Consider the following 21,823-nt stretch of genomic DNA (forward strand, 5'->3'; position numbering starts at 1 on the left):
TGTAGCTCAGAACTACAGATGACAGTGTCTTGGTTTACATTCATTTTCTAATGGATAACTTTTCACGTGACATGTTTAAGGCCACAAAATTAAAAAATAATTTTATATATTTGCTCTCTCTGTTTCAATTTGTTTGACCTATTTTCTTTTTTTAGTCCATTTAAAAAAGAATATCTCTCTCTCTTTTTAGCAACTTTTTAGTTTTACCTTTACACATAACATGTTCAAGACCACTAAATTAAAAGATATTTTGATATATTTAACATATCTTTAATTTAAGATCATAAAATTCAAAAAAAAAATCATTATTTTCTTAAACTTCAAATCAAGTCAAAACATAACAAACAAATTGAAACAGAAGAAATATTATTCTCCTTCACGGAACTTAGGAAAATTCCTCAATTAATTGAAAGTACATAATTTTGATAGAGAATTTATCGATAGCTTAGCACGATTTTAAAGTTCATACCAGCCTCTTCATTAATATTCGAACTTCAAAGTACAAATTTAAATATTAATATAGTAAAAACCCGGGAAAAAAAAAGAAACAAACTCGCATTGATAGCATAAGAAATTAAATCTTTTACACGATCAATATATATTAATATTTAGTAGGGGCGTTAACACGGGAACAAGTGAGTCGGACTTCACCATCATTGCTAAGATAATCTTGAATATTTCCCATCTTGACCATAGATGCTGAAAATAGGCTTCCAAATTCATCTGGTTGAGTAGCCAAAGCAGTGACAATTGGTGCAGTTCTTGAATCTTTATACAACAATTGATCAGTCAACAAAAGTCCCATTCCCTTTTGTAGATTTTTGTAGTATTGAACATCAAATTTCTTTGGAGTAACAGCATCAAGATCAACATATTCAGATGCCCATCTACATTTTCTTTCCAAATAATTTAAGTAGAGATGATCAAGTCTTGTATCTGATTTCTTAGTCCCATTATAATTGTATAACCTGTATTGTAGAGATTCACATGTTGTTCTTCCAATTGTGTGAGCTCCTACATACATGTAACACATAAATTAAAACAAAATTGATATTAAGTTATATAATCGCAACGAAACTAGATCTTCTGGAATCATATTGAATATTTAACGATACTTTTATGATCATTAATGGTAAAAATTTGCTAGCTCAATTCGAAATAAGGATATATTACTTTTGATCCCTCGTTATCTAACGTTCGATTAACTAAAATTTGCATTGAAATATTATTTGACGTTTTAGACTATGATTAGATATATAACCTAACAATTAAAAATTTAATAGTGCTAGAAAACATGGATAATGGAAAAAGTACTGACCAGAGAGGACAACCAAGTCGAGAACATTTAATCCTTTGGATTGGAATAATTCAAGTAAATCAGTGACTACTTCGTGACCCATTGGGACTAATTGATCAGCTTCTTTAGCATTGGAAACTGTGCCATCCTTCCTGCCATATGGAACCATCCAGTAAGGACCACCTACTGCAAGTGTGGCGTCTCTTGCGGCTACGGTTAAAATATCAGCACAGGATACTGTTTTAGGACACTCTTTCTCCAATTCTCGTTTGATATCCTCGATTACTTCGAATCCCCTTAATGTCTTGCTTACGTTGGCATCCTTCTCACTTCCTTCGTAGTCTAATAATATGGAGGCATCACATCCCTACGTACCATCCATAAACAATATTTTTAGAAATTAAATAGAAAAAATGCATTTGTTAATGCATTCTATATTACAATCTACTAATTGGTGAATAGTTGTGTCTCAAACTTGAATAAAGGTGTGATGAGGCATCGTATTAATTTTTAAATAAGAAATAAGAACATTGAAATTTTGTAGTACTAAGTATCTAATGACTTTTTTCGCTATAAAATATGTCATCAATTAAGTATAAAATGAGTTTTTTTTTTATGATAAAATATATCGTAAAATGAGAAATTTAAGATCAATTGGTAAATTTGTACAAAAATGTTAGAAAGAAATATGAAATAAAAATTCCCAAAAAGAGAGAAACTTTCTAATAGACTTTTTTTATTTTGGTTAAATTATCCATTTTTTAACTCATAAATTATTCAACAAGAAAATGCACAAGGATAGAATGTGACGTATAAGATCCCTTCAACACCCTTGACCATAACCTCAACAATCATGTTCAAGCTTACAAAAAATGGGAAATCCCCAAGTATGGAGCGATTCCCATAAAAGCTGATCAAACGTGGTTCACATCTGAATTAGTCAAATCAATAAATTTTCAAAAATCAAATGACTATAAAGAAAAAAAGAAAAAACAAAAGGCGTGTTATTTAACTTAATTATTTTGTACATTACCTAGATAGTGAAACTATATAGGTAAGATCAATACGTACCCTAACAAAACAATCATGGAAATGCAACCTCATGAGAGCAGGAGCAAGTGAATAATCTTTTTTAATCCATTCCTCCATTTTCTTGTGCACTATACACTCCAACTTGGGACAGGTCTTGCTGTAGTAGTCATAAGGAAGATCGTCCTCATCATATGCTGAAGCACACACGGCGGCCACCAGAAACAACGCCGCCGTGAGGAAAACAAAACTCTTCATTCTACGATATTTGTGGAGGGTATATGAACTTCAATATTAATGAACAAGAGGAATTCTTTTGATTTGTTATGGTACATTCTACACCTATCAATATGTATAAATAGTTTTTTTGTGTGTGTGTGTGAAGTAGCTAGCTATACGTGAGAAGCACCTATATGGGTTTTGAAAATGTAATTATCGAGACGTGCGGACATGTACAAACGTTGAGTTGACAATAAACTATAAAAAGGAATATATATTTGGATTTTGATTATTTCGGGTGGGAGACAAGGTTAATTATATTTATTAGTATATATTAAGAAGTTGAATTGACTATTTATAAACATTAAAAAGAGAAGTGCAATGGACTTGGCAAGTACACATGACCATTATTTGTTTGGCATCAAATATTCAGCTCGATCCCTCCGTTTTTTTTTACTTGTCAATTTTTTAAAAAAACTTAAACTATATGTACTTAGATTATATATATTATTATTTTTTTATTTTGGAAAATATGTATTTATATAGTTATTTTATATTTATTCTTTAAAATATTAAATTAATATTATCTAATTTAATTTATCTTTAAAATTAGCCAAATATATTTTTTGAAAAACATATGACAATTCAATAGGAACAAAGGTAATAGTAATATTAATTTCGTGAACGAAATCTTTTAATTACTAAAAAAATGTAATTTGGCTATGATTTATTTACAAGTCAAATGTAGTATAATGATTTGTTAAAGTTATTTCATTATACTTCAGACTTCAGATTAAAGTTTTATTAGAGTCAAGAATAAATATGATATGGTTTATTCACAATAAAAAATAAGTATGAACTATTCCAAAATATAACAAATTTCAGTAAAATTATGATATTGGGAATTAATGGTATTTTCAGTCTTTCTCATCGTGGAACCATGAATGAGGACTTTATAATACTCTTTAAACATGATCATGAGAAGTGTAAACCCTATATAAAGGAGGGCTAACTGTTAAGTTTGTGGTTTGGTTTTTAAAATTTCGACTAATTGTGTCATATGGCAAAAGCTCATGAATTTAAGGTTTCTCTTTTTACTTCTTTCTTCTTCTTTTTAAGCCTTTGCGTGACTCGAACTAAGTTTTTAATTTTTATTTTGCATGGCGTCTGAAATTCACATTTAAGTAAATTTATGATTCATTTTTTATAGCGCTGCTTCTAATAGAATATTTTTTCATTCTCAAATTAAGCTTACGCCTTATAGAAGTGATTGTTCACATGAATAAGCATTTTATTATCAAAAGAAATGCTCAAAGTAAATATTTCTTCCGTTTATAAAAGAATGATAGTCTTTTCTTTTTAGCCTACTTAAAAAAATGACATTTTTCTTGTTTTGGTAACAACTTTCTATGTGACATGTCTAAGGCCACAAGATTAAACGAGAATTTTATACATTTGACATAACTTTAATTTAGAACCACATGATCAAAAGTCTTTTTTATTTTCTTAAAATTCGTGTCAAGTCAAACTAAATCATTTTTTGTGAAATAGAAAGAGTATCTTGTAGAGTGTGTTTGGTATGAAGGAAAACATTTTCCATTCAAATTTTCTCATGTTTGGTTGGGACAAAATTTTGGAAAATATTTTTCAAATCAACTCATTTTCCTCAAAATTAAGGAAAATGATTTCCTTTCAAAAATTAAGGAAAACATTTTCAAAACTCTCCTCCAATTTAAAATAACATTTTTTTTTCAAAAAACATCAATTTAGAAAAAATATTTTTAATTTTAAAATTTTATTTTTTTATCCGATCCCTGACCCTGACGCACCCACCACCAGCTAGCCCCCCTACAACCCCACCCCCTCCGCAAAAAATTAATTTTGCTTTTTAAAAATATTTTCAACTTAATTTTTTATTTTTTTAACTCCTACTCCTCCCATCTGGCCAGCCCCCTTACCCACCCCTTACTAGCCAGCCAGCCACCCCAACCCCCCCTAAAAATTAATTTCATTCATAAATCAAACATACGGAAAATATTTTCTACTCACCAATCAAACATGAGAAAATAAGTAGAAAAATATTTTTCATGGAAAACATTTTTCTTCGTACCAAACACACCCTTAATGGCTATGCTAAATAAGGGTTACAAAATAAACTTTTACCATAGGTTAAAATTGAAAGAAGAGTCAAGCTATCCGGGTTCTACCTCATATGGGCCTGTGGCAATTGGGCCATCTAGTCCAGCAAAATCACCTTAAAGTAACGGTTTAATGACGTGGCATATAAGAAGGTTTTCTAATCTGTTGCTTAATATATGTAATAAAACTTTATACTTCTAAAAGTCTTGAAGTATTATTATTTGAACATCATATTATTCTTTTTTTATATTCCGAAATTTCATATAAAAAATGATAATACGATTTGAAATAATTTAGATTTTTATCTTTATTATTTCTAATTATTGACTTTGTCGATTCAATTGATTTGATTTCGATTCAATGCTAGTTTTCATGAGCATATTTTGCTGTATAATTTTATATTTTTTTAGAACTGTTTATTTTAATTCAAATAATAACATACTATGTTTACCCATCTCGTCTTGACACATAGGTGACTTGATTTGAATTTGGTGATCCATTTCATCAATTTTTGACTGCCATAAACATATGAAATAATAACTGATTGCTATTAAATTAAGGTAAACTATAACCAAATATTTAATCTGGAAAAGCTACATATTTAGATTAATCTGAAAAACATTTTTGGAAACATAAGATTATTATTTTTCTGATCAAATGATATTTTTTCTCATATTTTTTGTACGAACATAAAAAACGTTTAGAATTTAAATCTATTTTTTTTTTCTGAAAAACAAACCTTATTCTACATAATGTACGTAATGTATATAATATGTATATGCATTGCGTGATCAACGCTAGCTACATGATACATGATAACTATTGACACTTTGGTAGTCCAATGTCCAAATGAGTATTATAGAAAACTCCTATAATAATAATCACATTCTTTGTCCCCCACTTTATAGGGTCATTTACACTTTTTTTCCCTATTTTGTGTTGGTCACCGCATAAATAATTTATATTACTAGTTAGTCAGTTCCCACATAACTAGTAAGTGAGCTGATAGATTCCCATAACAACGTGTTTTTTTTTATATATAATAAAAAGTATTGCTATATACTTAAAGACAACAAATTCAAATTATTATTTTTATGTCTATCCAACCACTATTGTATAAATTGAAATTTGAAAGAATAACATTTATTTATTTAAATAAGTATATATTAATTTGAAGGGATAGTCCCAACTTCCAACGGTGTGTTGTGTTTGAAACATTGAATTTTAGCAATGTACTTGTAACCATAGTGAACATTATTGCTTACCATCCTCAATGCTTGTGACATTTAATCCTCTTTATGCCAACTTTCATGTTCCAACTCCTAAAAACTTGGCTTTTTACCACTATACATTTGGATGATGAATTAATCAATTTTATTAAACATAATATTTCCTCCGTCTATAATTATTTGGCAGATATATTAAACATAGATGTCCAACATTAATTAACAATTAAAACAATCAAGAAATAATTAGTCATTTTTTAAATTTTATTCTTAATAATTATTCATTTTGTTTAATTGAAAAGTTATGTAAACTTTTGATATTCATGATAAAGTAGAGTTATATTAGTCAAATTACATCTTGTATTGAATTTTCCTTACGAGGAGTGTATGACCTTATCCTGACAAACAATTGTGGACGGAGAGAGCAGAAATAAAGATTAAAATGTAGAGAAATGTGTGAAATAAAATGACATTACCTTGCAATGTTTAATGATAAAAAAATATTTGTTGACTGAACATATCTGAAGGAGATAAGTCCATGTATAAACACAGGGAAAAGGTCTTAAAAATATTATAACTTTGGCTTAAATTTATTTTTTACAATATTAAATTTTATGGATGACCTTTTATTTCTGCACTATTTAATAGTGTAAAGATATATATGTGTTCACATAGACACATTACTATTTATAATAATGCAATATTGTTTATGTTCAGATGGACACATATATACATTTAAAATATATTATTAAATAGTGCTAAAATAAAAGACCCTTTTCAAAATTTGATATCATTACAGTAATTTTGATTAAAATTTCAATATATTTTAGACGTTTTTCCGAAAAGCATACGGCATGAATTACACTTTAACCATCCAAGTTTCTCTATTCAGAGTTGTTGGGGTTGGATTCATTAAAAGTTGCTTCAAGTAAACAAGAACCACTGTTTCAAGTGAAGCAGACATTGTTATCTTTTAAATAATGTAAAACATTAGAAAAAAATGAATACGAACAATTGATTTCTAGTTGTTTTAGATTAATTAACCCATATGACTTAGATTATTTATGATTTGGGATCACATGAACTAAAAAATCAGTATCACCTATTTAATTAAAGCGCACATGTGACATCACATAACTCCCTTATAAGGAGGAGCATTTATTTACCCGAATATTAATATTAAAGAAAAATTGGATTTAATAGGTGTAAGAAAGTGATATTTTTAACTATTTTGAATACGTTAGGGATATCATTTGACGATTGATTAAAAACTAAATATAATTTAAAACCTTTTTTCCAAATAATAACAAATAGGGTAAAGAATAGTTGAAGTAAAAAAGAATAGTGGCAGTGTGTGTAAGAAAAAAGGGTGACGCTCTCATGAGAAAAATAAAGGAATAGTTTGGCTTTACCGCAAAGTAGAAAAAAGAACCGAGTCATTTTTATAATCCAATCTTGACCCCACATTTTCCTCCAACGGCTCTAATCCAACGTCTCTCTATTCTCCCTTTTTCCATCTTCCCTCATTTTCCTATACCAAACTATGATACAACCCACGCACATGCTCCTCCTTTCATTTTTTTCCGTTTGAATAATATATTTACATAGTATTTAATAAGAATTTTTAATTTTTTTTTCTTATTTTGTGTTTAAATTATGATGCAAATGCAGAAACTATTTGAGAATGATATTTTTTTAAAGCAATATTATAATTCGTGTTAGGTTATAATAAAATGATATTACACAGTTCAAATAATTTGTAGATAATTAAATTAAATATTGAACAAGTAAAAATGGACGAATATTAACTTTACTCGATTGCAACTGTTTTATTTATGAATCACAACAAGAAGAGAGCACCGCACCACATGTCCCATTCCTCTGTTATTTCGTCTTCTTTAAGATATTATAGTTCCACGAAGTTCCCATCTTTGTTTGTTTGCTCTTCACTTCACATCTACTCTCTCCTCTATATTCTCTCTCTTTATCTCCTTCATTCCTTTTTTTTTTCTTTTTTCCGTGTGGAATTTTCTGTTTGTGAAGAATGTTGATTGATTAACTTATCAAGATGAAAAAACAGAGAAATAACCGGCGAGACTTGCGTTCTCTGCGTGTTTGACGTTTTAATTACCCAAAAACAACAGAGAGGCCAGACCCCCTTTTCTTCTCTTTGAGAGAAACAAATGGGTTGTTATTTTTGATATTGTTGAATGAATGTATGTTTGGTTGTTTTTAATTCTGCTAATTTCTTCTTCAGACGAGTCAATTTTGAGAGATGGGTTGTTTTCAATTTGTAATGTTTTACTTTGGGGAACGTTGAAATGTTCAAAGTTTTCTCCTTTTTGTCAACAAACATTAAATATAGCATTCTTGATTGAGCAAGTTTCGCAAGAAATGGCATCTTCTCAGGTAGAAATTGCCTCTTCTTCTTCATTTGGTCATGTACTTAGAGATCGTAACAGGCGTGATCGATGTACTCATAGGGATTCCAATGTTTTCCAGAAGAATCTAAAAGATTTGGTCCATACACATATCCATTCTTGTATTTCTTCAAGTCAACCCACAAATACGAATACTCATTCTTCGGATGCCAATGAAAATTCCCGGCAACACCGACATGTTGATTATGCAGATTTATGGGTTCATAAACCGCAATGGGACAACAATGAGAACACTCCTACAACCGTTGATAAATGGGATAGAGAAATGGTGATTTCTTCAAGGCCAACAAAACAGAAAGGAGAAGCGCTTGAAACTACCACCGCAACCACCGTCGTCGAAGTTCCTAATTCAGGCGGTGTTTCTACTCTTGTCCGACGGTGGAGGGATTTTGAAACGGTGTCTAAGAGCGTGAATTTGGGGAACAATTCGAATTCGAATCCGAGCAGCGCTAAAAGCAATTGTGAAAATGCTGCATTTGCGGACTCAAATGTATCTCAGAGAGGAGATGATACATGTGATGAATCTTCAGTCGATGGACGATTTGAAACTCCGGCTGCAAGCGTGAATGGCGAATCGGCTGGGGATTGGGAACAGGTGTATAAAACTGCTATGAATGATATTCAGGGTTGTAAAAATTCAGATACTAATAAAGAAAGGGAAAAGCTTAGAGTTGCTGATATTATTAAGAAATTGGCAAGTAGTAATGGTGAAGAGAATCATGAGAATGAAAACAATTGCACTAATGCTGCTCATCTTGCCACTGGTGAATGTTTGCCTCGTATTAAAACATCATTTGATCATTCAGAGCAACAACTGCAACAAAGGAATTTTTTCCCGGTTCTGCATTCGCCTCGAATCATCAGAGGTCGAAAGGCATTAAGCGATTTGCTATTGCAAATGGAGCGTGACAGACTCAGGGAACTTGACACTCTTAGGGAACGAAAGGCTGTTTCCAAGTTCCAACAAAGAGGTCGTATTCAGGTTTGCATTTTGCTCTCTAATCGTTGATAATGATGAATTTGATTTAAAGGATCATTGTACCATTTGCTGATTGGTCTTCACAATCCAATTTCCTAAAACAGGCTTTGCTTAAAGTTAGATTCCTGCGTCGTGTCACAGACACCAGAGATGATCGATCAACCAATGGCACATCATCCGAATCAAATAGAGTGTCTAGTTCTGCAATCATGCATATCAGGTAAACACCATGTCTCTATTGATTCTATATATACATTGCAAAAAAGAATAATCTGCAATTACCTTGTGGAGAATATTGTTGATCATCAAGATGTGAATATTCAACTGCTTAAAATATGAAAAAATTGGAGCAAGAATGCTGTTATCATATGCTCAATCCGAAGTAGGTTTTGAATAACATGACGAAAGAATGAATCTTTTAACGTTTCTATTTGTTTGACATGCTAAGGCAAATAAGATTATGGTATGTAACACAGTCGGGGGGAAATCTTATCATTGGAACCTATTGATGTTGTAGACAAAATGTTTCATCTCTTAGCTTCCATTTATTCAATATTTTGCTTTATCTGAATATATCAGAATGAGCTCAGCATAAAATACCTTTTGGATTGTATAAGAACATAACAATTGAAGTTGATGATTACATGTTAACGGGGTAGTAGTAGGTCCAACAGAAATTATCACAAGTCTCGACTTTCCCTTCAAATCAGGGCAATTTTCCTTAGAAGTTGAGTGGTTCAAAAGAAATCAATTATCCATTTGGTTCTACCTTATTGGAACCAAACTTCTTATCTTTCAACCTTATGGAATTTACATAATTTGGATAGTATTTCATTTCAGGGAAAAGTTCAATACAGGAAGTCAAAATGGTGTATCTGACTCCAGAAGCCTCTCGAGAGAAGCAGCAGAGAACACCCAGGAAAACCGGAATTCCACACCAAATCAGCAAAGAGTACAGAACAAAGGTAATAATGCTGTAAAAGTTGGAAGTGAATTAGCATCCCACAAGCAAAGAGAAGGGAACCAGAAGCAGGAGATTATCAGAGAGAGTGCTGCAATGCAGCCTGGTGTAGCTGACTCAAGAAGCAATAGCAGTCCTAAATCCGAAATTGCTTCTACATCTACACGAGAGGATCATCCTGAGCCGATTGACCCAATGACTCTCTGCATAAATGTGATAGATAGCAATACACAAATTGGAAAAGTTTTTCCATCCAATCAACTGCAAGAGGAGAATCCCCATGGGGAAGTCAATAAGAAAATAAGTCCCCGAATGATGACAACAAATGTAAAAGCTACTAACTCATCAAATTCCCAGAAAGAAATGTCAATTCATATCCGACATTCTGACAGTTCTTATAGTCCGAAACATAATGAGGTAGACTGTAGTCCTCAAGCAGTTAGCCCCAGTTTACTACATTGTACTTCACAACTGCACAGCTCAGATATTCCCCATGACCAAGCTAGCTGGGAAAATGCAAGCTGTCAAGCTAACCATGACAAGTCGCTGGAATTTTTAGAGACATCAAGATCTCCCAAGGATAGTGAACAAAGTGTCCATAGAGAAGAACACGATGCAAATAAACTGCAGCATGCAGGAACTAGTAATGAGTGGTCTAGTGAGAGCACCAAACCTCAAAGTGACTGTGAAGAGGAAGCTACCAACCAAAATCTAGTGGACAGTGATTGTGGCTGGGTAAGTGATTATTCGCACACGCCAAGTGGATGGGATGAACTACAGTCTAACTACCAGCAGCAATTAGAATCCAACCAAGACTGGATAAATGATGTTTCTCGTCCACGTGAAGAGTGGGAAGGTCTTAGGCAAGAAAGATACCAAGAGATGCTTGATCCCTTCCTAGAGAATCATGATATTCGCCAACTTCTTAACAGGTAATTGCAAATTCCTTGCATCTGATCTGAGACTTATCATATATATATTTATTCTTGTCATTATACAATAGTTGGGTTTAAGTTTATTTGGGTATTTATGTACGATCAATACGATCCAAAGACAGTTCCCCTGCCTGCATTAATTAAGCATAAAATAATCAAGGGAGAATCAATAACAAACCACTAGAATGAGAATCTGATTTTTACAAAGTGTATCAGATAGAAACCATTGTTACAATACAAAGGTGCCATAGACATAGACAAAGTTAATAAGAATGAAGGCGATGACAGAAGTGATTCTACCTCAGAATATAATTTTCACTTAGTGTATGGATCATTTCTGTACTTGTCCGTGCTGGTTTGGAGATCATCTCTGAGAACTTACTGACTTTAACATGTTAAAGAATGTGAAACGGATTTTGATCGAGCTGGGATACGTGTAAAAGAACTTTTTGCAATTTGGAAAAGGAAGTCATTGTTCCCTGCTTACCAAGGGGAAGTGATAATTGAAAATAGAGTCTTTGTATCTCCTTTTGCTGTCATAAGATATTAATTACTCAGCTTTTGTAGTATAAACATAGTTAATGATTTGCACTTGCTTTTGTCTTTCATAAATGTGCAGAAAAAGTGTTTCAATCTTTCTCAACAGTGGTTTGAGAGACAAGATAGATCAACTAATGGCGTCTCGCTCACAAGAACTACCTAATGCAAGGAGCGGCCAGCTTGAGAAAAAAGTAGGGGCACGTATGACTAAAGAATGGGGCAAGGAGGAGGAAGTGATATCACATATAGAAACACGAGCAGCCGGGGTTGATGATGATGAGGAAGAAGCGTACTCAGGTTATGAGGATGACTTTGAAGATGATAATAATCCAATTAGACAACAATACCTTAAACCTGAGGAATTAGTTGATCAGAACAAAGCTTCACACACTTTACAGTCGTGGAGAAATAATCAGGACACTTTACCATCATGGAGTAATGATCAAGACAGGGGTGTCAGTGACGACTCCTATCACCGTCCCTCTAATTCTTTACCACAGCCTGAATTATCCAACATTTACTCTCATCACAATCAACAAAGCTCCTCCACCTCCACTAGACACCCTTCAATCGTAAGTTTTCTCTTTTTTCTTTTACTTGCAATGACTTGCCAGATATTCCTGAGTTTGAGACTAGTCATAACGACATGGCATTAACAGGAAATGGAACTGATATATGAATTGCGAGGACACATGGAGCAACTCCACCAAGAGATTTTTGAAATACGAAGATCAATAAACAGTTGCATGAACATGCAAATGAATTTACAACATTCCATCAAGGACGAGGTTGCAGCTGCAATAATTCAGTCAGGTGTGTTGGTTGACTGAAATCTGAATATAAGATACTTACCATCATCTATCATAAAACTATGATTTTTCTGTGCGTCTTTTCCAACTTCATAAAACCCTTTGTAACCTGAAAGAAAAACTTGATAGGTGAAATACCCAAAGGTGAAGTCGTTTCACTTCTTATATTATTTGCCTTATTGAATACTTTTCCTCGGGGGATAAGCTTACCTTATTGAACTATGTGTTGAACCTCACAATCTTACAAGTTCCAAGATTGGGCTTCACTTATGAGCTTCATCTACATGTGATCTTTTTTTTTTCCGTCTATTTCAATTTCGTTTCTTTAGAGAGAGTGTGAACGGAATTTTGTAATGCAGGTCCAGTGATTGGGAGTAACTCGGATAAGAAGGGTGCAAACATAGCAAATTGCTGTATTTGTTATGAGCAGCAAGTTGATTCTCTCCTTTACAGGTACTTGGCATTGATTGTAGCAAGAAGTTTTCACTTGGGCAACTTAAAAGTTCGTTCGTTAGAAATAAGTTTGGGAACATTTGTCCTTAATTTTCAGGTGTGGGCACATGTGCACCTGTTTCAGGTGTGCCCATGAATTGCTTTGGGGCACCGGAAAATGTCCGATATGTGAAACCCCTATTATAGATGTTGTCCGTGCATATATACACTCATGACGTACAGGTTAACCGGATTTTGTTCTGCTGATGTCTAACTTTTTGCCCAATGAGAGATGAGCCGAAAGATGATTTTTCGTTTTCTTTTCCTTCTTTTTTTGGTTTTAATTGAATCTCGTGAGCCATGGAACTGTTTTATGGCTAATTTATTTGTCTATAACAGGTTTAGATTTAGTGGATGAATGCTCACTCTCCCCTGGTTTTCACTAACCATCTTTTGTATACAATAGGAGAAAAGAAAGCAAAGTTCTTTCTATGACATTAGAAATTGTATATTTTCAAGCTCTTTGTAACAGCAATTCAAATGAAAATTGGAAGAGTTCCTTACATGTAAAGAAGCTACAAGCAACTTAGCATTGTTTTCTTAGTTACCTAAGTAGTGAGCATTTTAATTTCTCAAAGAAAAAGAAATGGGACTACGATTTCGGTCGTCGATGCATGTTAACTCAACTACACCATCATCAGATTTGAAAAGAGTAATGTCATTTCCATTGTGACCAAATATAGAAGTTAGAAGGTTGGTTGCTAAAGCTTACAATTTTAGTCCCTTCATAGTAATTCAAACCAGCAAAAAGATATGATATCTAGCTGAGACAGATAGACGAGCAACTGAAGTGATTCATCATGTAGGCTTAAAATTCAAAAATACATGACTAAGGCAACAAAGCAAAGGAAAGACACATAACCTAATTCCATATAAGTTGCCGTACTTACATAAGAAAATATATATCGACTCTTCACATGAAGTGATATTGGACGTTCAAGTCAATGTCCTAATCTTCATCTTCCACCAGCGTTGGTATTGTTTCAAACTTCCTTATCATACATCAATCACAACCTGTTACTTGAATCATAATCATCATTCAACCTGCCAAATAAAGAAACCAATTCAGGTACTCTTGATTGCATCCCCTAATTATATAATTTATGTTTATCTTTGGGAAGTGGGGCACGTGTCACATATTATATATCACCCGTGTCAGATCCTCCAAAAATGCACTACTTTCGAAGGATCCGATACGCACCCGATGACACTTTTGAAGAGTCTGAACAACATAGAGTTCACCTACATATTAACATTCCTGCTGGCCTTTGAAGCTTCAGGGATAGAAGTTAGGATTCTAAAGTGTGAGATTTTGGAGTGATAACCATGTCATTAGTAGAATTACAAACTTAAAAGTGATGAACGAAGGCTAACTTGCGAACTGCATAAGTTCAAAGGCTCAAAATTTCCAGTACCCTATCACAAGGAGCTTGTTCTCCTTGCATGTGTTAACAATCACCCAACTTTAGCAAAAACTTGGACAGCTTGATAAAGCAATGAAAAAAGGTTACATTATGAAACCGAAGACAAACAAGTTAACCCATTCACTGAAAGGAAATAGTGAAAAATTCTTTGGCTTGCTGCTGATGACGCTGGAAAGTAGCAACAAAAAGTGGAACTCTCAGCATTGGAGGATCATATCATATCAGAGAGCAGAGTCTTGAAGTTGGCAGAGGGCAACAGCAGAGAAACTAGGGCTAAGGATTTCTTTACTCTGTTGATCATGAATTGAAAGTTGAAAGTGAAAGAAAAACCAAAGTTAAGTACAAATTTTGTATAAAATAAAATGTATAATAGTATTTTAAATTAAAATAATATTAGTTAGGTATTTGGTTTAAACTGAATATTGATAAGAACCAAGTACTGAACCATGTAACCCAACAATTTAAAAGAAAAACTGAATGAAGAACCGATATTTCCAATTTTTGTTGGTTTAGGTACGGAAAAAGTCTGTCTAGGTTTGATTTTGAGCAGCCCTAATTCCAATCTATAAGGAAGTATTCTTCTAAATAAACTTTATTTTTTTTGACAAAACATTGTTCTAAACATGTAGGTATTCCTATTTCTACAAGGTTAACATGTAGGTATTCCTATTTCTACAAGGTCAAAACCAAATGTTCAAGTATGTAGGTGGAGTATAGCAGGTCAAGAATCAGTTGTGCGAGAGTTCTAGCAAGAAAACAGATGGTATTATACTTTACATATAAAGGAAATGCACATTTTAAATCTAATCCAATAACTTTATTTTTTACATTAGGCATTGTTCTAAACATGTAGGTATTCCTATTTCTACAAGGCTAACATGTACCTACGTATCAAAACCAACTGTTCAAGTATGTAGGTGGAGTATAGCAGGTCGAGAATCAGTTGTGCGAGAGCTCTAGCAAGAAAACAAATGGTATTATACTTTACATATAAAGGAAGTGCACATTTTAAATCTAACGTATCCAATTTGTAGACACTTACAGTAAAGCAAGATCCACTTCTATGGCATCGTGAAAGAGAGAACTGGCAGAAAATCCATCATTTCCCTTGAGCCGCCATCCTCTTGCGTATTTCAAATGCTGTATTGAATATCCCAAGGGTTGGTTGGTTGCATACATAGCACTTCTTATTCTTTGCATGGTGCTGTTAACCACAACCACCAAAAAGAAAAAAGAGATTCTTGAAATCCACATGCAAAGTATAAATAGAAGTTAAATAAGTCATAGCTCTGTGCCCTAGGTGACAGTAGCTCAAACTGTTTTCAATAGTCTATATTGGTTGACAAAAGTCCAAACCAATAGAAGAGGCAGCTTTTACTTGAGGAAAAGGGTAAATTGAAATACTTGAAACTCTTGCCTATTTCAACGGGTGATTTCATTATAAATGAGTGACAACAGAAAAAGACACCAAGAAAGTCTTTTACAACCATCTCTCTTTCACTCTGTTGCCATTCCTTATTTAGGTGGTTGAGATTTGGAGAAGGTGGGGGAATAAACTATGTCATCTCAAATAAGGAAAAATATTTTTTAAAAAGAGAAATGGAGAAGACATAGAAAAGTGGACTTTGTTCGCAGACCCCGTGATATGATCAAGCAAAAAGAGTAAAAGGAAACTGAAATTACCTTTAATGCACAGTGCTCACAGAAGTAGTGTTTGCATTTGGTCATAACAGGATCAACAAAAGGCTCTCTGCAGATAAAACAAGCAAATGGTAATGCATCATCGTCGTCATCTTCATCACTCTTCTCTGCATCCTCATCGTCTTCATTGAGCATTCCCAGAGCCAATTTTCTTTTCCTCTCTTTCTCAGCTTCATCCCACTCCCTTTCCATCTGCCACCCAGACTTATAATCTCCACGGTCATGCATAAATTTGCAGGAGTCCCCATATCCACAATATCCAGTCTCTTTATAGTCCTTACAGATATCTGGTTGATAGTCAAACCTTGCTGAAACTCTGATGTGAGCAGAAGCCCTGAGAGGACCATGCGCTCCACCAGCTTTCTCACTAGAAATCGTATGTTCTCTTCTCAAACCAGCTTTGTAATCAGTATATTGATTCATACCTTTATACAATTTGTCATCACCACCTGTCTTGCTTTTTCCCTTTAAAGCCTCCTCTGCCTGCTTCAGAGCTTTTTCTCGAATGGCCCGGGCATCTCTAGAGAACTCAGTCTCAGTTTCTAAAGTAGCTGTTGCTCTACTATCATTTTGAACTTGAATTTCCTTTGAGGACTCGAAATGAAAACGAGCCGCTTTTGAATCTACATTGGAGTCAGTATCCTTGTTGGACTTTGAAGGTCCAGTTGAGAAGTGCAGCTTATTATTCGCAACCGCTGGCTTTTTCTTGGTATATATGACTGAACTATCTCCTTCTGCATCTTCATTCTCTCCCTCTTCAACTGTAGGACGCTTTCTGATATTTTTTCCCTTGGATGGTTTTTTGAAAAAATTGCATACTGCAATAGAGGAAAGTATACAAAAACATATTAAGCAAAAGAAGCCACAGTAAATTGACAAAAGAAGGCAAAAGCGAGCTAGATGAGAAAAGAAACTAAGGATTAATATTTGCTAGCGTAGAATACATAATAATATATGCAAACCCGGGGTACTAACAAAAACAGTATTGATGAGAACATTCGTACAGTCATCTTCAGTGGCAAAGTCGAGATAATCATATATGGACTAGAACTAAACCTCTGAACAGTTTATGTTAATACTTACTATGGGGGTAACAGCAGCTACTCAAATTACAGTGCATTATCAGATTATACACCAACAATTCAGAAGATTTAATTCTAATACGCTGCACAGTGGTAGCTGCAGCTTCTTAGAATCTGATAATGGTGATGTAGAATCAGATTACAGTGACTTATCATCAATGTAAATTGTATAATTGGCTGACTTATTTTGCTGCAATTGTATAATTCGCTATCCTATTTCACTGCGATTGTATAATGCACAATTGTATAATTCGCTGCAATATTTTTATAAAATTTGCTTCGCATACAATTGAATCGAATTAAAATGTTTGTATATTGCATAATTATAAGTGTATAGCAAGAAAGATATATGTTTTTCTCTGGCTTTATACAAAAACAGAAACACAATATATACACTTCTGTTGTATAAAGTTAGAGAAAATTGTATTTCACTGCAATTGTATAATTCGCAATTGTATAATTCGTTGGCCTTTTTCTCTGCAATATTTGAAGTAAAATGTTTGTAAATAGTATAATTAAGTGTATAACACGAAGATATATATTTTTGCATGTGTATATACAATTTTCTCTCGCTTTATACAAAACAGAAACAGAATTTATACACTTTTGTGTATAAAGTGAGAGAGGCGAGCGAGAACGGAGAGTGGCGAGCGAGATTTTTGGGAGAGAGACGCCTGGCAAACTTTAACTAACGTTTGCTATGGAGCACAATTAAATTAAACCCTAGCTACTCAATTTATTTTAGGTTATTAGTTTGCTATTATATACAATTTTCCCTATTCATTAGCTCTATATTCTAAATCAGCTTGAGATGATATCCCAAATGACAGGACGCCAGTAACCACAAATAAATTGAGTAGAGTTGTTTCCAGTTGAGAAGGAGGAGGAGGTCTCTTACCGGGAGCTGTTGGCAGCTGTTCAGCTTCAGCTTTGGCAGCGTTCGAATCAGATGCTGGAGTATTTGAATTCTCCATCTAGCAATAAAAAGCATTGGACAGAGAACAAAGTAATGGCTTCAGTATAAGCAGAGACAAAGAGAATCAGTTTATGGAGGAGCTGGATGGACAGAAAATGAGGAAAAAGGGAACTTACAACTCAGATTTTACTTTGAGAAAGAGACGAGTATTTCACCAAAGTCGGTCAAAGAGAGGCTTCAGAATTTAGAGATTCCAGGTGCCACACTGCTTTGAACATAAACATGCTATCATTAACATGTCCAGATATAGTATACATATGGTCAATTATCCAATACTTTGGGCTCTGGTTCAGTTTATCCGTCTTTTCAGCTTATAAAGACAAATCAATCGTGCTAAAAAAGGCTAAAAATGGCAAAAACCTAAAGCAAATAAACTTACAATAATATTGCTGACATACAAATAAAAAACATCTCCATTTACAAATTGAGAAATTCACCATAAAAATTACAACCAGTTTGATCTTATTTAGCAATTTATGAACTCTGCAAATAAAATTAGACGCATTTACATCAATACATTGACTAATTCTCATTTTTTTGAGTAAGAGAGGTAAACAGAAGATTATCAAGGACAAACAAATAATGTTCTTTCAATCATATTTTGAACCTCGATTTTTCTTTTTCTTTTCCAACTCCTAAAAATGAACCTCTGTCAATTAGATTCAATGAACAACACCGAAAAGCCCTAAAAGAAATATGGAGAACAAAAAGAAACAAATAAATAGAAGAAGATAAAACAGTGCAGTTTTAAGAAAAGAGCAAGTAAATCACTCCATTACCGGCGAAATAGTTCAAACAAAGCAATTCCTTCAATCCAGCAAAATCAAATGCAGAAAGATTAGCTAACAGAAATAGTGAGAGATACATACCAATAAAAGAGCAGACGGTATAATCGAGAGTTTGAGATCGAAGACAACCAAACACCGCAGGCAGGAAACTTCACGGCGACAAGAGAGGCGGATTTGCCGCAGGCGGTGGCGAACCGGTGGCAAGAGGGTTTTTTTTCGACCTTTACGACGAGAGAGAGATTGGGAAGAAACAGTAAATTAAAACAGGGAAAATTGCAAATGGCCCCTTATGTATATGCGTAGAGCTACTTTGGTCCTTTATATATTGACTTGTACACAAAAGGTCCTTAAAGTTTAACAAAAGTAGACGAGAATTTTTCACATGTCACTTTGTTGGTTATTAAATTAATATCGGCGGAATCATGAAATATTATTATTTTATAGAGATATTATTCCATCAATAAAATAATTTCGTTAATTAAAAAAGTATTTTAAGATTCATGTTCAGAAATTTAGAGTTTAGAAGAAATTGACGTTGGAACTAGTTACACATAAGAATACATTTATCACATTTCGAATACTTCGCAATTTTATGATGTAACCTGAAAGCCTTAGGATATGCAATAAGAAAAGTTAGAGATAACCTTCAACTAAATTTAAAATATAATAAAAAATAAAAATAATTTAATCATATTTCATTAAATTATCTTACATATATTAGAAATTTTAAAAATTATTAATTTATAATATTAATGGCTCCATATATTTATATAAAAGTCTTCTAAAATATATTTCTTATTATTTTATCAGAATAAGTAATTTTTTCTATTGCTCCAAATTGGGACTAAAAGAAAACATTAGTTTAGAGAGATTATTAATATACCAATTATTAATTTAGTGAGATTTTACTGAATGTGTTAAAGTATAATAGAAAGAATATATTAAACGCAAAACTAAATAAAAATATATTTAAATCATTTTTAATAATACAAAGATATACCTATTACCCCTTTCTGTTCAATAAATTTGTATTCTAGGGTTATTGGAAACATGATTAGGATAAAGGGATTGGGGAGATAAAATTTTGGGTGTGAATTAGTTTTTCCGATTCGGTTTTATACTATTTGGTTTGGTTTTTCTTTTTTTGGTTTTGTTAATTGGTTATGTCAATAATTAGAAACGTAATAAAATTATTTGCAATTTTAAAAATTATATATATATATATATATATATATATATATATATATATATATTAAGTTGGAGTTAGCCACTTTTATCCCTTTTTAGTTATTCTTATTATGATTTAGTTTATTTTCTTATGTTTGAAAATCTATAATTGATATACTTTTAAGTATTGTGTTATATATATACATATATATAATTCAATTTTTTGATTTTCATTTTTCTAAAATCGAAACCAAACCAAAAAACCAAACAAAGTAAATTATAAATCCAAAATCAAACCAAAAATCCAAATTAAAATTCGATTTGATTTTGATTTGATTTTTCGTTTTAATCAAAATAGTTCACACCCCTAGATAAAACTATTTGGATCCCTAACCAAGGGTAGATAAATTTTTAAATTTGTTATGTTTTAAAAACAAATTTTATTTTAAATAATTAGCTTGAAATTAAAGTGTCAATAAAATTAGTAATAATGGATCTTATTTCTTTATATATGTTTATTGCTAGAGTTGAGGCTATACTGGACAGTTTTTGGCTAAAATCATCCCTCAATTATGATTCAAATTTAATGTACATTCTTATATTATTTAAGTGAGCAAAAAATATTCCTATACTACCAAAAAATAACAAGAATCACTCTTCAGTCTATTTTTGTAAAGTAACTAATTGAACCAATAAAAATAATTTTTTTTTAATTTGCTGGTCATGTATTAGCTACATCGAGAAGATCAATGTTACCTAAAAAGAACGAGGATATAGATAGAAAATGAATATTTTATTCTCATAATTTAAATTTTGTGTGTTGTTAGTTTATAGTGTTTTTTTTGCATCAAGTAAATTGACTTGCAATAATACATAATTTTTGAAATATTTATACAATAGGATCCAATGGTTTAAAAGATTATGGGGAAAAAATCATTTTAAAAATATTATGTGCAACTATTTAGAGATTCTCTTTACTAAAAAATATATAGTACGTATATATTATATACACAATGCAATTCACGTTTTATACAATATATAAAAATATTGGTAATTTAGTGAAATTACTTAGGCGTTTTGTTGTGAAAATTAAATAAAAAATTACATTATTTGAAAATTTTAAAGTTGGAGTTATATTTGGACATATTTTTTACAAAGAATATTCACAATATGAAATATTTTGTCTATATATGATTTAAATTCCCAATGTCTAAAAGTTAAAAAAATAATCCAACTTGGCTAACTTAACTGTGTGTATATATATTCATTCGATTTGAAATATTTTTTATTGGTGACATGAGTTTCTTTAAAAAATATACAAAAGGATGAGTTTTGCAACTTTTTGAATAGTAAAAGAATATTTTTTATTCTCATTTATAAAACAAGAATATACTTTAAATTCAGGTCATAATTAAAGAATAATTTTAGCCAAAAACTCCATGGACTTAAATAAAGGTCCAATAGGATGTCAAAACATGAGCTAACTAGGTCTAAGGTCCAAATGGTTCTTAGTTTTCATCTTGGAGCTCAAGTTAGTGTTGCATATCTTAGATACGTGGCATAATGGCACTAAACCAATCAAAATATCCAATAAAACGATGGCATAAAACTTATTAGC

At 32.3% G+C, this 21,823-nt stretch overlaps 3 protein-coding genes across 6 annotated transcripts; 1 reads left to right on the forward strand and 2 right to left on the reverse strand.

Moving 5' to 3' along the window:
- Nucleotides 1-349: 349 nt before the first annotated feature.
- Nucleotides 350-2,681, reverse strand: LOC101247181 (peroxidase 7). The gene is made up of 3 exons (XM_004232560.5): nt 2,369-2,681; nt 1,319-1,664; nt 350-1,014 (listed from the first exon to the last, which is right to left on the reverse strand). The coding sequence occupies exons 1-3, from the start codon at nt 2,582-2,584 to the stop codon at nt 602-604; spliced, it is 975 nt and encodes a 324-aa protein (XP_004232608.1). The 5' UTR covers nt 2,585-2,681; the 3' UTR covers nt 350-601.
- Nucleotides 2,682-7,496: 4,815 nt separating this feature from the next.
- LOC101246588 (uncharacterized) lies at nt 7,497-13,581 on the forward strand. Its single transcript, XM_004232558.5, has 7 exons — nt 7,497-9,333; nt 9,435-9,550; nt 10,171-11,223; nt 11,846-12,338; nt 12,426-12,579; nt 12,935-13,028; nt 13,126-13,581. The coding sequence occupies exons 1-7, from the start codon at nt 8,125-8,127 to the stop codon at nt 13,241-13,243; spliced, it is 3,237 nt and encodes a 1,078-aa protein (XP_004232606.1). The 5' UTR covers nt 7,497-8,124; the 3' UTR covers nt 13,244-13,581.
- Nucleotides 13,582-13,709: 128 nt separating this feature from the next.
- LOC101246886 (zinc finger CCCH domain-containing protein 1) lies at nt 13,710-19,333 on the reverse strand. 4 transcript variants are annotated; one of them, XM_010318203.3, is made up of 6 exons: nt 19,120-19,333; nt 18,367-18,455; nt 18,173-18,248; nt 16,175-17,010; nt 15,534-15,695; nt 13,710-14,111 (listed from the first exon to the last, which is right to left on the reverse strand). In XM_010318203.3, exons 3-5 carry the CDS (start codon nt 18,246-18,248, stop codon nt 15,591-15,593), a joined length of 1,017 nt encoding a protein of 338 aa, XP_010316505.1. In that variant the 5' UTR covers nt 18,367-18,455; nt 19,120-19,333; the 3' UTR covers nt 13,710-14,111; nt 15,534-15,590. The 4 variants fall into 4 exon arrangements, with proteins under 4 accessions (XP_010316505.1, XP_019067912.1, XP_010316506.1 ...); XM_019212367.3 differs by having other exon boundaries at nt 13,710-14,781; XM_010318204.4 differs by having other exon boundaries at nt 18,367-18,458.
- Nucleotides 19,334-21,823: the final 2,490 nt, after the last annotated feature.

Source organism: Solanum lycopersicum, chromosome 2 (genome assembly GCF_036512215.1).
Source record: "Solanum lycopersicum chromosome 2, SLM_r2.1".
NCBI classification, from domain to species: domain Eukaryota; kingdom Viridiplantae; phylum Streptophyta; class Magnoliopsida; order Solanales; family Solanaceae; genus Solanum; species Solanum lycopersicum.